This window comes from Heterodontus francisci, chromosome 10, assembly GCF_036365525.1.
Source record: "Heterodontus francisci isolate sHetFra1 chromosome 10, sHetFra1.hap1, whole genome shotgun sequence".
NCBI classification, from domain to species: domain Eukaryota; kingdom Metazoa; phylum Chordata; class Chondrichthyes; order Heterodontiformes; family Heterodontidae; genus Heterodontus; species Heterodontus francisci.
The window spans coordinates 74,004,196-74,016,838 of record NC_090380.1 but is presented as its reverse complement, the minus strand read 5'-3'; the positions used below and the strand labels follow the sequence as shown (position 1 = coordinate 74,016,838).

The 12,643-nt window shown below is 43.4% G+C and overlaps 1 protein-coding gene across 4 annotated transcripts in view; it reads left to right on the top strand.

The window, feature by feature from the left end:
• The window catches only part of si:rp71-68n21.9 (kelch-like protein 13), a 97,154-nt gene extending 86,047 nt beyond the window's left edge, over window positions 1–11,107 (top strand). For all 4 annotated transcript variants that reach the window (XM_068040757.1, XM_068040759.1, XM_068040756.1 and 1 more), the window contains one exon: window positions 2,462–11,107. In XM_068040757.1, coding sequence (XP_067896858.1) covers window positions 2,462–2,961 — 500 coding nt within the window. In that variant the 3' untranslated portion in view covers window positions 2,962–11,107. The remainder of the gene's footprint in view (window positions 1–2,461) is intronic.
• Window positions 11,108–12,643: the final 1,536 nt, after the last annotated feature.

The window sequence follows — 12,643 nt, the reverse complement described above, 5'->3', positions numbered from 1 at the left end:
TGCAGTGATCTTTAAAGGTGGCAGGATGTATTGAGAGAGTGATTTGTAAAGCATATAGGACTTTGGGCTTCATAAATAGAGGCATAGAGTACAAAAGCAGGTAAATTATGCTGAACCTTTATAAAGCTCTGGTTAGGCCCCAACTGGAGTATTGCATCCAAATCTGGTCACCACATTTCAGGAAGGATGTAAGGGTCCTTGAGAGGGTGCAGAGGAGATTTACCAGAATGGTTCCAGGGATGGAGGATTTTAGTTATAGGGTTAGGTTGGAAAAGCTGTGTTTGTTCTCCTTGGAACAAAGGAAATTGAGGGGAGATTCAATAGAAGTGTACAAGATTATGTCAAGTTTAGATAAGTTAGACAAGGAAAAGCTGTTCCCATTAACTGATGGTACAAGGACTAGGGGAGACAGATTGAAGGCTTTGGGCAAAAGATGCGAGGGAATATGAGGAAGCACTTTTTGATGCAGCGGGTGGTAATGACCTGGAACTCGTTGCCCACAAGGGTGGTGGAAACAGAGACAATCATTGACTTCAAGCGGAAGTTGGATGGCCACTTGAGAGAAATAGACTTGCAGGGCTTCGGGGATCGAGCCGGGGCATGGAACTGATAGCATAGCTTCATGCAGAGCCGGCATGGACTCGATGGGCCGAATAGCCTCCTTCTGTTCCATAAATGACTCTGGTGTTAAAACAAGGCCGTGTCTGCCCTCTCACATGGATTTAAAAGGTCCTATGACTCTATTTCAAAGAAAGAACAATAATCAGGGGGTGGGGAAAATCAACAGGCACTTGGAAAGGTGTGAATTAATTAAGGATAGTCAGCACGGATTTGTAACAGGAATATCATGCTTTACTGATCTAATTGAATTTTGTGATGAAGTAACAGAGAAGGTGATGAAGGGAATGCAGTGAATGTTGTCTATATGGATTTTAAGAAAGTGTTTGATAAAGTACCATATAAAAGACTGGTTAACAATATTGAGGCTCATGGAATAGAAGGGTTAATGTTCAGTTGGATAAAAAAAATTGGCTTAAGGACAGAAAACAGTCGCGGTAAATGGCTGTTTTTCAGACTGGAGGTTGGAGAATAGTGATGTTCCCAAGGGTCAGTGCTAGGACCACTCCTTTTTTGTAATACATAAATGGCTTTGATCTTGGAATACAGAGTAGAATTTCAAAATTTGCTGATGATACCAAACTTGGAGAAGCAGCAAACAGTGAGGACGATACGACTGCATGCAACAGGACGAAGATAGGCTCGCAGAATGAGCAGATAAGTGGCATATAGAATTTAATACAGACAAGTGTGAGGTGATGCATTTTGGAAGAAGGGATAGGGTGAGGTAATATAGACCTAATGGCACAGTTCTAAAATGTGTGCAGGAACAGAGGGACCTTGGGTTCATGTGCATCGATCTTTGAAGGTGGCAGGACATGTTGAGAGAGTGGTTTGTAAAACATATAGGACTTTGGGCTTCATAAATAGAGGCATAGAGTACAAAAGCAGGGAAGTTATGCTGAACCTTTATAAAGCTCTGGTTAGGCCCCAATTGGAATATTGCGTCTAGATCTGGTCACCACACTTTAAGAAGAATGTGAAGGTCCTTGAGAGAGTGCAGGGGAGATTTACCTGAATGGTTCCAGGGATGGAGGATTTTAGTTACAAAGTTAGGTTGGAAAAGCTGGGGTTGTTCTGCCGGGAGCAAAGGAGATTGAGGGGAGATTTGATAAGAGGTGTACAAGATTATGACAGGCTTACATAAGTTAGACAAGGAAAAACTTCCCATTAACTGATGGTACAAGGGGATCGAGCAGGGGAGTGAGTCTGACTGGATTGCTCTGCGGAGAGCCAGTATGGACACAATGGGCCAAATGGCCGCCTTCTATGCCATAAATGACTCTATGCCTCTATTAGAGCAGGGGATTTATCCTTCAATCAACATCACAAAATCAGGTTATCTGATTGTTATCACATTGTTGTTTGTGGGCAAATTGGCTGCTCTGTTTCCAACATCACAGCAGTGCCTACACTTCTAAAGTACTTCATTGGATGTAAAGTGTTTTGGGAGATCTTGAGGTTATGAAAGGCATTATATAAATGCAAACCTTTTTTTTCTTACGGGTAATGGACATTTTTCAGTGAATAAATTGTGCAGTTTCCATTTTCCAGTTTGTACATTTCTATTTTTAAAGTATTGTGGATGGTTCTTATATCCATGATAGATGTATCTGAAATTGCAATAAGATAAACCCTATGGTAACTATTCTGACTGTTATATGAGGATAATGGTAATCTAAAAAGTCCAACCAGCAAGCAAATTACCTCAGACTAAAGCATGGGTTAGTTAACTGCAAGAATCAGATTTTCAGGAAGAATGACAAACATAAGCTAATAGCCAATGCTGTCACACTAACTCTTTGTCTTCCTAATTATAACCATTTATAACCTCTACTTATAGGTGGAATTACCCATGATGCATTTCAGAAAGAACTGCAGTGCTATAATCCAGAAAGTAATAGCTGGTCCCGGAAAACAGACATGTCTACTGTCCGTGGACTACATTGTATGTGCTCAATTGGAGATCGGCTTTATGTTATTGGAGGGAACCATTTCCAAGGGATAAATGACTATGATGATGTACTGTGTTGTGAGTACTATTGCCCCGTTGCAGATCAGTGGACTCATATTGCTCCAATGCTACGAGGACAGAGTGACGTTGGTGTAGCAGTTTTTAACAATAACATATACGTCATTGGGGGATACTCATGGAACAATCGTTGTATGGTAGAAATTGTCCAGCGGTATGATCCGGAAAAAAATGAGTGGCAGAAAGTTTTTGATGTGCCAGAACCGCTTGGTGGCATTCGGGCATGTACCCTGACAGTTCATATGCCAGAGGATGAAATGGAAGCGCCATCTCGAGAATCTCCACTTGTGGCACCACATAACACTGAGTGATCTGAATCTTAACCAATGACTACCGTGCATTTCTCCTTGCTGTGCCATCTATTCATTGTGTTCTTTCAACAATCTCTGGGTACCTTTTTTCAAGCCAAATAGTCAAAAACATCCTTGTTTAAAAAAGGCATTCACTCTAGGGCTAATTGATTCACAGATAACCATATACTGTAAATTCATGAAAATATTTCAAACCTTATAGCCTCTATCATTTACTTAGAGGTGAAATGGCAATTTTAAACATTACTCAGTCTCTGCATATCAGATCTGTAATATCTAGCAATCTAAAATACAGATATAATTATTGTTCCTTTGTGAACATAGAAACTTACTATCAAACATCTGTTCATACAGACATTTGCCAACTCTTGCCATCTCTTCCCTCAGATGGGTGCCTGGATTAACTATCAAGACTAACTAGTCTTCTGCAAAAAAAAAAACAAATGAGTTCTGGACATTGTACCTCGAGCATTTTTGAAGATGTAGCCCAAGGACTTTATTTTGTGGCAGTATAATATATTTGAAGATTGTGTTTTTAAAACAAAGTCAGCACATTTTGAAGATTAAGTAAAAATATAATAGTTAAATAAAAAGTTATTGATGTCTTTCACTTGAGAATATTTTCTCAACTGGTTTTCAACAATATTCACTGTCTCAACGGCACATGAGGATGTCAGTGAAAGAAAGGGCTGACTTTTCCTGGCCCTGTGGTGGCAGGCTTAGAGTTGGGGGGGAGGGGGCCGGGATAATAGTGGGGAGCCAGGTCCGGATGGCTCCCTGATGCATTCCCATCGCCGGGGATCTTTCACTGCATTTCAGAGATGTACAAGGGAACTTATGCGTGGATGCAGAATATGTGGGCAGTGTTCTTAATGAGTACTTTGTCTCTGGCTTCACAAAGGAAAGGGATGATGCAGACATTGTAGTTAAAGAGCAGGAGTGTGAAATATTAGATATGATAATCATAATGAGAGAGGAAGTACTAGAGGGTCTGACATCCTTGAAAGTGAATAAATAACCAGGGCCATATGGATTGTATCCCAGGCTGTTAAAGAAAGCCAGGGAGGAAATAGCAGATGCTCTGAGGATCATCTTCAAATCCTGACTAGACACAGGCGAGGTACCAGAGGAGTGGAAGTCTGCCAACATTGTACCATTGTTTAAAAAGAGTCTTTCTCAAAAAATTCAATTAAATTAGTAACAAGGAGGATTGATGAGGGTAGTGCAGTGGATGTTGTATGCATGGATTTTAGAAAGGCATTTGACAAGGTACCACACGGCAGACTGTTCAGAAAAGTAAAAGCCCATGGGATACAGTGGAATGTGGCAGGTTGGATCCAAAATTGGTTCAATGAGGAAACAACGGGTAGTGGTCGACAAATGTTTTTGCAAATGTAAAGTAGTTTCCAGTGGTGATCCACAGGGCTCAGTGTTGGATTTCTTGCTGTTTGTGGTATATATTAATGACTTGGACTTAAATGTGGGAGGCACAATTAGGAAATTTGCAGATAACACAAAAATTGGCCGTGTAGTTGATAGTGAAGAGGATAGCTGTAGACTCCAGAATGATATCAATGGTTTATAAGAACATAAGAAATAGGAGCAGAAGTAGGCCATTCCGCCCCTCAAGCCTGCCGTGTCATTCAACAAGATCATGGCTGATCTGCCCCAGACCTCAACTCCTCTTTCTTGCCAGCTCCTCTCCTCAGAGCCCTCAACTCCCCGATATTTCAAAAATCTATCTACCTCATCTTTAAATACTTTCAGTGATCTAGCCTTTGGCGTAGAGAATTCCAGACATTCACTACCCTCTTAGAGAAGAAATTCCTTCGCATCTCAGTTTTAAATGAGTGTCCCCTTATTCTGTAACTATGTCCCCAGTTCGAGATTCCCCCACTAGTGGAAACATCTTCTCAACATCTACCCTGTCAAGCCCCCTCAGAATCTCATACGTTTCAATAAGATCACCCCTCATTCTTCTAAACTCTAATGAATAAAAGCCTAATCTGTTTAGCCGTTCTTGACAAGTCAACCCCTTCATCCCAGGAATCAGTCTAGTGAATCTCTTTTGAACTGCCTCCAATGCCAGTATCTCCTTTCTTAAATACGGGGACCAAACTTTACACAGTACTCCAGGTGGGGCCTCACCAACACCCTGTACAGTTGGTTGAGTGGGCGGAAAAGGAATTCAGTCTAGAGAAGTGTGAGGTAATGCATTTGGGGAGAGCAAACAAAGCAAGGAAATACACAATAAACGGGAGGATATTGAGAGGAGTAGAGGATGTGAGAGACCTTGGAGTGCATGTCCACAGGTCCCCGAAGGTGGTAGGACAGGTAGATAAAGTGGTGAAGAAGGCATATGGAATGCTTTCCTTTATTGGCTGAGGTATAGAATACAAAAGCAGGGATGTAGTGCTGGAACTGCATAAAATGCTGGTTAGGCCACAGTTGGAGTATTGCGTACAGTTCTGGTCACCGCATTACAGGAAGGACATAATTGCTCTGGAGAGAGTACAGAGGAGATTTACAAGAATGTTGCCAGAGCTTGAAAATTGCAGATATGAGGAAAGAAAAGGGTTGTTTTCCTTAGAACAGGGGAGGCTGACGGGTGACTCAATTGAGGTATACAAAATTATGAGGGGCCTAGATAGAGTAGACAGGAAGGACCTGTTTCCCCTAGCAGAGAGGTCAATTTCCAGGGGGCATAGATTTAAGGTGATTGGTAGAAGGATTAGAGGGGACATGAGGAAAAGCTTTTTCACCCAGAGGGTGGTGGGTGTCTGGAATTTGCTGCCTAGATCGGTGGTGGAGGCAGAAACCCTCAATTCATTTAAAAGGTACCTGGACCTGCACCTGAGGTGCTGTAACCTGCAAGGCAGGTGCTGGAAGGTGGGAATAGATTGGGCGGCTAGTTTTTTCAGCCGGCGCAGACATGATCGGCTGAATGGCCTCTTTCCTGGCCATAACTTTTCTATAGTTCTAGGCGGGCAGCCAAATAAATGTTCAAGGCCCCAATTAGGGGCAATTTTGGGAGTCCCCCGGCATTTTGCTGCTGGCAGAACGGCCCACTCACCATGTGCAGCTACCGCCACCTCAATAGATGCAGCCTCTGTGCAGCAGACAGGAGACCATCAGAGTCAGAGGCTTCATGCCCCAATGATGGGGCCGCGAGCAGGAAAGGCCGAACCAATTCATCCCGTAAGAGTTTCCCCTCTGCTCTGAGGAGCCTAACACCCCTGATCATTTTTATTTTAGATCCACGCCACTGAGGGAGCCTGCCTGAGCAGTTTTCACCTCTCCAAGTGGGGCTGCCGAGGCTCCAGAGCTACTGGCCCTCTGACTGGGTTGGCAGCATCAGGTGCCTGTCCGGTGTACTTAATAGGATGGCAAACATGTTGGTGGCCAATTAGCAGGACACCTGGGAAGATTGTGCTGCCAATAAGTGCAGACTCGGGACACCCATTTATTCCTGACATCAGGGTCCTGAAGCCCATGGGAGAATCCAACCCAAAGTTTCTAGTGTGAATCTGTTTAAATCCAGTGTAAAAATAACATTAAAAAGCTGCAAATGCTGGAAATCTGAAAGCATACGGCAGGGCAGTCAGTCACTGGAAAGAACAGGATCTGTTTTCTTGCACAAATGCTGACAGACCTTGTGTGTTTCCAAACATATTCTGTTTTTCTGTCTAAGATCATGAACAGACCAAGACTAACATTAAGTCAGCAAATTCTGGGCTCTGTCAGCTGCTCTTTCTGCAAAGGGCAGGAATTGAAACCACCTCATTCTCTGTCAAACAAAAATGACTTGCAATGATCTTATGATCTTCAGGACCTTTTAATTGCCAGTATTCTGTTTTTCTATCCCCAATACAAGATAAGGATATAGGGCTAAATGTTGGCTGAAGGGTAGAAGCGGGAAAGTGGCATTGGGGTAGTTAATCAACCACGACCTAATTGAATGGTGGAGCAGGCTCGATGGGCTGAATGGCCTACTCCTGTTCCTATGTTCCTTTGTTCCTAAAACAATAAGGACACATTAAAGGAATTATGTCTAGGTTGGTTTAACATGTCCGACCAATGTACAGCAGCAATCAATAAACCCAATACAATGTTGAACTACATTTACAAAGCAGTTAAATACAAGTCCTCCAAGTGGGGCATGTAGTGCCTCCCACCGCGTCCACCATGGTCTGCATGGCACTCCATGTTTGGAAGGGCGCTCATGCAGGTGTGCCATGCGTGTACTGGAAGCTTCCCAACTAACCAGATCATACCATCAAATGGCTAATTTGGTGCACTATTTACAAACTTGGACCATACAGTCTCACTCAAAGTATTCGCTTGTCACTTGCAAAAGAACGTTTGTACAAATGCAAGAGAGACCCATCAGTAGCATTATTTGAAGGGCCAGGCAACCAACTTGAAGGTAAGATCATTTAGATTAACTTATGCGATTGCAAAGTTTCTGAAAGTTCTGTGATGAGTTTTTGGAGATGTAGTGGTGCTTGATTTGGCAGGTAGTGTTGTTGCATCCTCATAGGGAAGGCAGAGAATTTGGTTATCTACCCACAGAAACAGATATGGGGGTTGCAGTTGCAGTCTCTGGGTCTGCAACACAACAGGGAGATGGAGCAAAGGCTAGAGAGAGGTCAAGCCCTACACGGTGCACTTTGCCAAGTTAGAGCCAGGCTCCTCCATGCTCCTTGACAGAAGGCAGTCTGGCAGGCTAGCCAATGCACCCGCATCTCACTGAGCATCTCATCAGCATTCTCCTGTATACTGTCCCAACAAAATCCTCATCTGTGTCTCCTGTAGCAGAACCCGTCTGCGACCTTGCCCTCTGATGAGCTGGCACAGGAACTATCCTTCTTCCCTGGCCTGGATGCAGCCCACTCGTGCTCGGTGACTCACCATGTGCAGATTCAACTCTATACTAGCCTCTAAGGTACATGCAGTGCCAATATCTGAGCTAATGGCTGCGAGTATCAGATCAAGTGACAGGGCCTCTTCATCAGTGATGTGCTGCTGCACACTTTCTCTTTCTCCTGAGCTTCTGTCGCTGGGCAGACAGTTTGGTGTCTGAAAACAGAAAATCAGAAAGGGAAGGCTGGAGCAAGGGAAGTAGGGTGGGTTGGAAAGCAAGAGGTCCATGGTCACGCTATCAGCAGCTTGCTCATCATGCCAGATAGCAGGATGAGGGTGAGCTGGTAGTTAAGAAGGGGCATAAGTCAGGAGCACACAATATCCTCAATGTTCTCAGTGATGCTGGATGCCATGCATTCTGTCGCAGCTGAACCCATGATGTGGAGAATTATCTCCACCATAGGGCCCAGAACATGAGAGTTTATTTTTCTCCCGCCAGTTCTGTTCTACTCCCAGTGGTTATGGATGACCTTGTCCTGAAAGAGAGCGAGTAGAATTTCAGTGAATATCAGTGTGGTGCACTTTATTTGGGTGATGTGCCTGTTACAGTTAAATAGCTGGGGCGGCGCAGTGGTTAGCACCGCAGCCTCACAGCTCCAGTGACCCGGGTTCAATTCTGGGTACTGCCTGTGTGGAGTTTGCAAGTTCTCCCTGTGTCTGCGTGGGTTTCCTCCGGGTGCTCCGGTTTCCTCCCACATGCCAAAGACTTGCAGGTTGATAGGTTAATTGGCCATTATAAATTGCCCCCAGTATAGGTAGGTGGTAGGGAAATATAGGGACATTTGGGGATGTGATAGGAATATGGAATTAGTGTAGGATTAGTATAAATGGGTGGTTGATGGTCGGCACAGACTCGGTGGGCCGAAGGGCCTGTTTCAGTGCTGTATCTCTAAAAACTAAGTATGTGTAAGCTATGGGAGCTGAGTGTGAGACCTGCACTATTGAAATGTATATGCTGGTGAGGTTGAGTATCTTGAAGTTAGGATGTTTCTTGAGAGCCAAGGACTGCAGATGGGTGTGTGATGGGGGTATGTTACATTGAGCAGCATGAGAGGTTGGTGGTGAGGTGGGTATGAGGTCCTTTGAAGATGCATTCACTGACTGTGACATCCAAGTGAAGACATTAAACTTCTGCAGCACTGCTGCCGGATTCTCAGGGCTGGACTCCTTGTATTGACCTCCCTAGCCACCTGTTCCCATTCCTTTCTTAGGGTGGTCTTTGAGGGCCTCCTGGTCCAGCACAGAAACATAGCCTCTCTCCTCCTGTCCAGCTCCATGACCAATGCCTCTGGGGCTGCATCCGTGAACCTAGGAGTCCTCTCTGTTCCCTGGTGCTCAATTTGTCCAGCTCCTACTTGCAGATAATGTCAGTACAGGCAGTCCTTAGCAGCCAACTCTGCTGAGTGCAACTCCCCTTTAAGAGGGGGAGACTGCCTTTAAAAGGAGCAGACTGGTTGCACCACTTGCTATCAGTGCACGCAGCTCCGCCGCTGTTGAGTATTCAGGTAGCTGGCAGCACGATGCCCACTTGGACCAATGCGCCAATTAGGTAAATGAGGAGGCAGCACTAAGTCTGCCTCATTGGGAATGAGGGCAGGCCTCAACCGTGACCCTCCATGCCCTAAAATGGGCCATGACGAATTTTTAGCCCTTGGTTTTATGTGAGTTTGCAAGGTAAGTTAAGGGAATAGATACAGAAACCTATGGAATATTATTTAAAATTAAATTGTGAGAGAAAGACAACGGGACATAGATTCAAACTGGTAAAAGATACATTTAGGGCTGATGTTAGGGAATTCCTTATTCTTTATCCAAAGAGCGATCAAAGTGTGAAATAGACGTCCAGAGAGTAGAGTGAAAGCTAAAGCTCTGGAAACCTTTAAAAAACAATTAGATGCTGGAATGGATGGCGCATTCAAATCGCTCTAGTAGATAAATTAGCATAACATAAGAACATAGGAGCAGGAGTCATCAAGCCTGCTCCGCCATTCAATTAACATAGAAACATAGAAAAAAGGAGCAGGAGTAGGCCATTCGGCCCTTCGAGACTGCTCCGCCATTCATTATGATCATGGCTGATCATCCAACTCAGTAACCTGTTCCCGCTTTCGCCCCATACCCTTTGATCCCTTTAGACCCAAGAGCTATATCTAACTCCTTCTTGAAAACATACAATGTTTTGGCCATGGCTGTTCATCGACCTCAACACCACTTTCCCACGCTATCCCCATATTCCCTAATGACAGTAGTATCAAGAAATCTATTGATTTCTGTATTGAACATACTCAATGATTGAGCTTCCACAGCCCTCTGGGGTAGAGAATTCCAAAGATTCACCACCCTCTGAGTGAGGAAATTCCTCCTCATCTCAGTCTTAAATGGCCTACCCGTTATTCTGAGATTATGTCCCCTGGTTCTAGACTCACCAGCCAGGGGAAACATCCTAGCTACATCCACCCTGTCACGCCCTGTAAGAATTTTCTAAGTTTCAATGAGATTACCTTTCATTCTTCGAAACTCTAGAGAATACAGGCCCAGTTTCCTCAATTTCTTCTCGTAAGACAATCACGCCATCCCAGGGATTAGTCTGGTGAACTTCCATTGCACTCCCTCTATGGCAGATATATCCTTCCTTAGATGAGGAGACCAAACTGTACACAATACTCCAGGTGTGGTCTCACCAAGGCTCTATACAATTGCAGCAAGACTTCTTTCCACTGTACTCAAAACCCTTTGCGATGAAGGCCAACATACCATTTACCTTCCTAATTGCTTGCTGCACCTGCATGCTAGTTTTTAGTGACTCATGAACAAGGACACCCAGGTACCTTTAGAAATCAACATTTCCCAATCTCTCATCATTTAAGAAATACTCTGTCTATCTGTTTATGAACTGAAATGGATAACTTCAAACTTATTCGCATTATATTCCATCTGCCATGTTCTTGCCCATTCACTTAGACAGTCCAAGTCCCCTTGAAGCCTCCCTGCATTCTCCTCACAACTTACATTCCCATCTAATTTTGTGTCATCAGCAAATTTGAAAATATTACATTTGGTCCCCACATCCAAATCATTTATATAGATTGTGAACAGCTGTGGCCTCAGCACTGATCCTTGCGGTACCCCACTAGTAACAGCCTGCAATCCTGAGAATGACCCGTTTATTCTGACTCTCTGTTTCCTGTCTGTTAACCAATTCTTAACCCATACTAGTATATTACCCCCCATCCCATGTGCTCTAATTTTGTTTACTAACCTCCTGTGTGGGACCTTATCAAAAGCCTTCTGAAAATCTAAATACACCACATCCACTGGTTTGCCTTTATCTATGTTACAAGTAACATCCTCAAAAAACTCAAACTGGTTTGTCAAACATGATTTCCCTTTCATAAATCCATGTTGACTCTGCCCAATCATATCATTATTCTCTAAGTGTCTAGTTCACACATCCTTTATAATAGATTCTAACATTTTCCCTACTACTGACATCAAACTAACAGGCCTGTAGTTCCCTGTTTTTAAATAGTGGGGTTACATTTGCTGCTTTTCAGTCTGCAGGAAACTTTCCAGAATCTGTAGAATTTTGAAAGATAACCACCAATGTATCTATTAGCTCTATAGCCACCTCCTTCAACACTCTGGGATGTAGCTCATCTGGTCCAAGGGATTTATCAACCTTCAACTCAGTTAGTTTTTCAAGTACTACCTCTTTACTAATACTAATTTCTTCCAGTTCCTCAGTTTCATATCCCTTGGTTCCCTAGTATTTATGGCAGATTTTCTGTATTTTCCTCTGTGAAGACAGATACAAAGTAATTGCTTAGTTTCTCTGCCATTTCCCTGTTCTCAATTATAAAAAACATAAGCTGTAAAACCTTCTGATCTTGTGTACTAATTTTATAATTTTAAAGTTACTTCACTACAGAAATGACAAGCTTTTGCTGTAATGCAGGTTCAGGATATTTGTTTGGGTTCTGTACTCATCAATGCAGATTGTCAGTCTCATTTATTTCAAATAAAATCTGGTCACAATACTGAAGTTGACAAAAGTAACTACCTGAATATATCTGAAAACTTAGCAGTTTGTATTTATTTTTAAACAACAACAAATTATATTTATATAGCACCTATAGCATAATAAAATAGAAATAAGTTCTGTACTACCAAACGACTAAGTATTGCTGAAAATAGAGACATGTTGTCGAAGCTTTTCGTCTTGCACTCATCAGGACAATCCGCAAGAATAACCAATGTAAGCAAAAACAACACCTTATATGCATGAGAAGAGAGGGCTTTTTGGTTGGCAAGTGAACTCTGATTGGTAGAGGCGTTGTCATGGAGAATGCACCAGTTTACGGTGACTGACAGTTAACTGCCAAGCTTTGTTTGAAATTTAAACCAGGCAGCTTGACTCTGATTGGTCAAGGCATTGTCCTGAGGAATGAACCAGCAAATGGCTGTCATTTATTTTGTTTAGCTGAAACAGGCGCAATGTTTGTGCATATTCTTTCTGTCTGCAAAGAAGAGGGCCCTGTGTATTAATGTGTACTGGAAGCTACATATATTATATTAACAATAGGGGCGGCACAGTGGCGCAGTGGTTAGCATCGCAGCCTCACAGCTCCAGTGACCCGGGTTCAATTCTGGGTACTGCCTGTGTGGAGTTTGCAAGTTCTCCCTGTGTCTGCGTGGGTTTCCTCCGGGTGCTCCGGTTTCCTCCCACATGCCAAAGACTTGCAGGTTGATAGGTAAATTG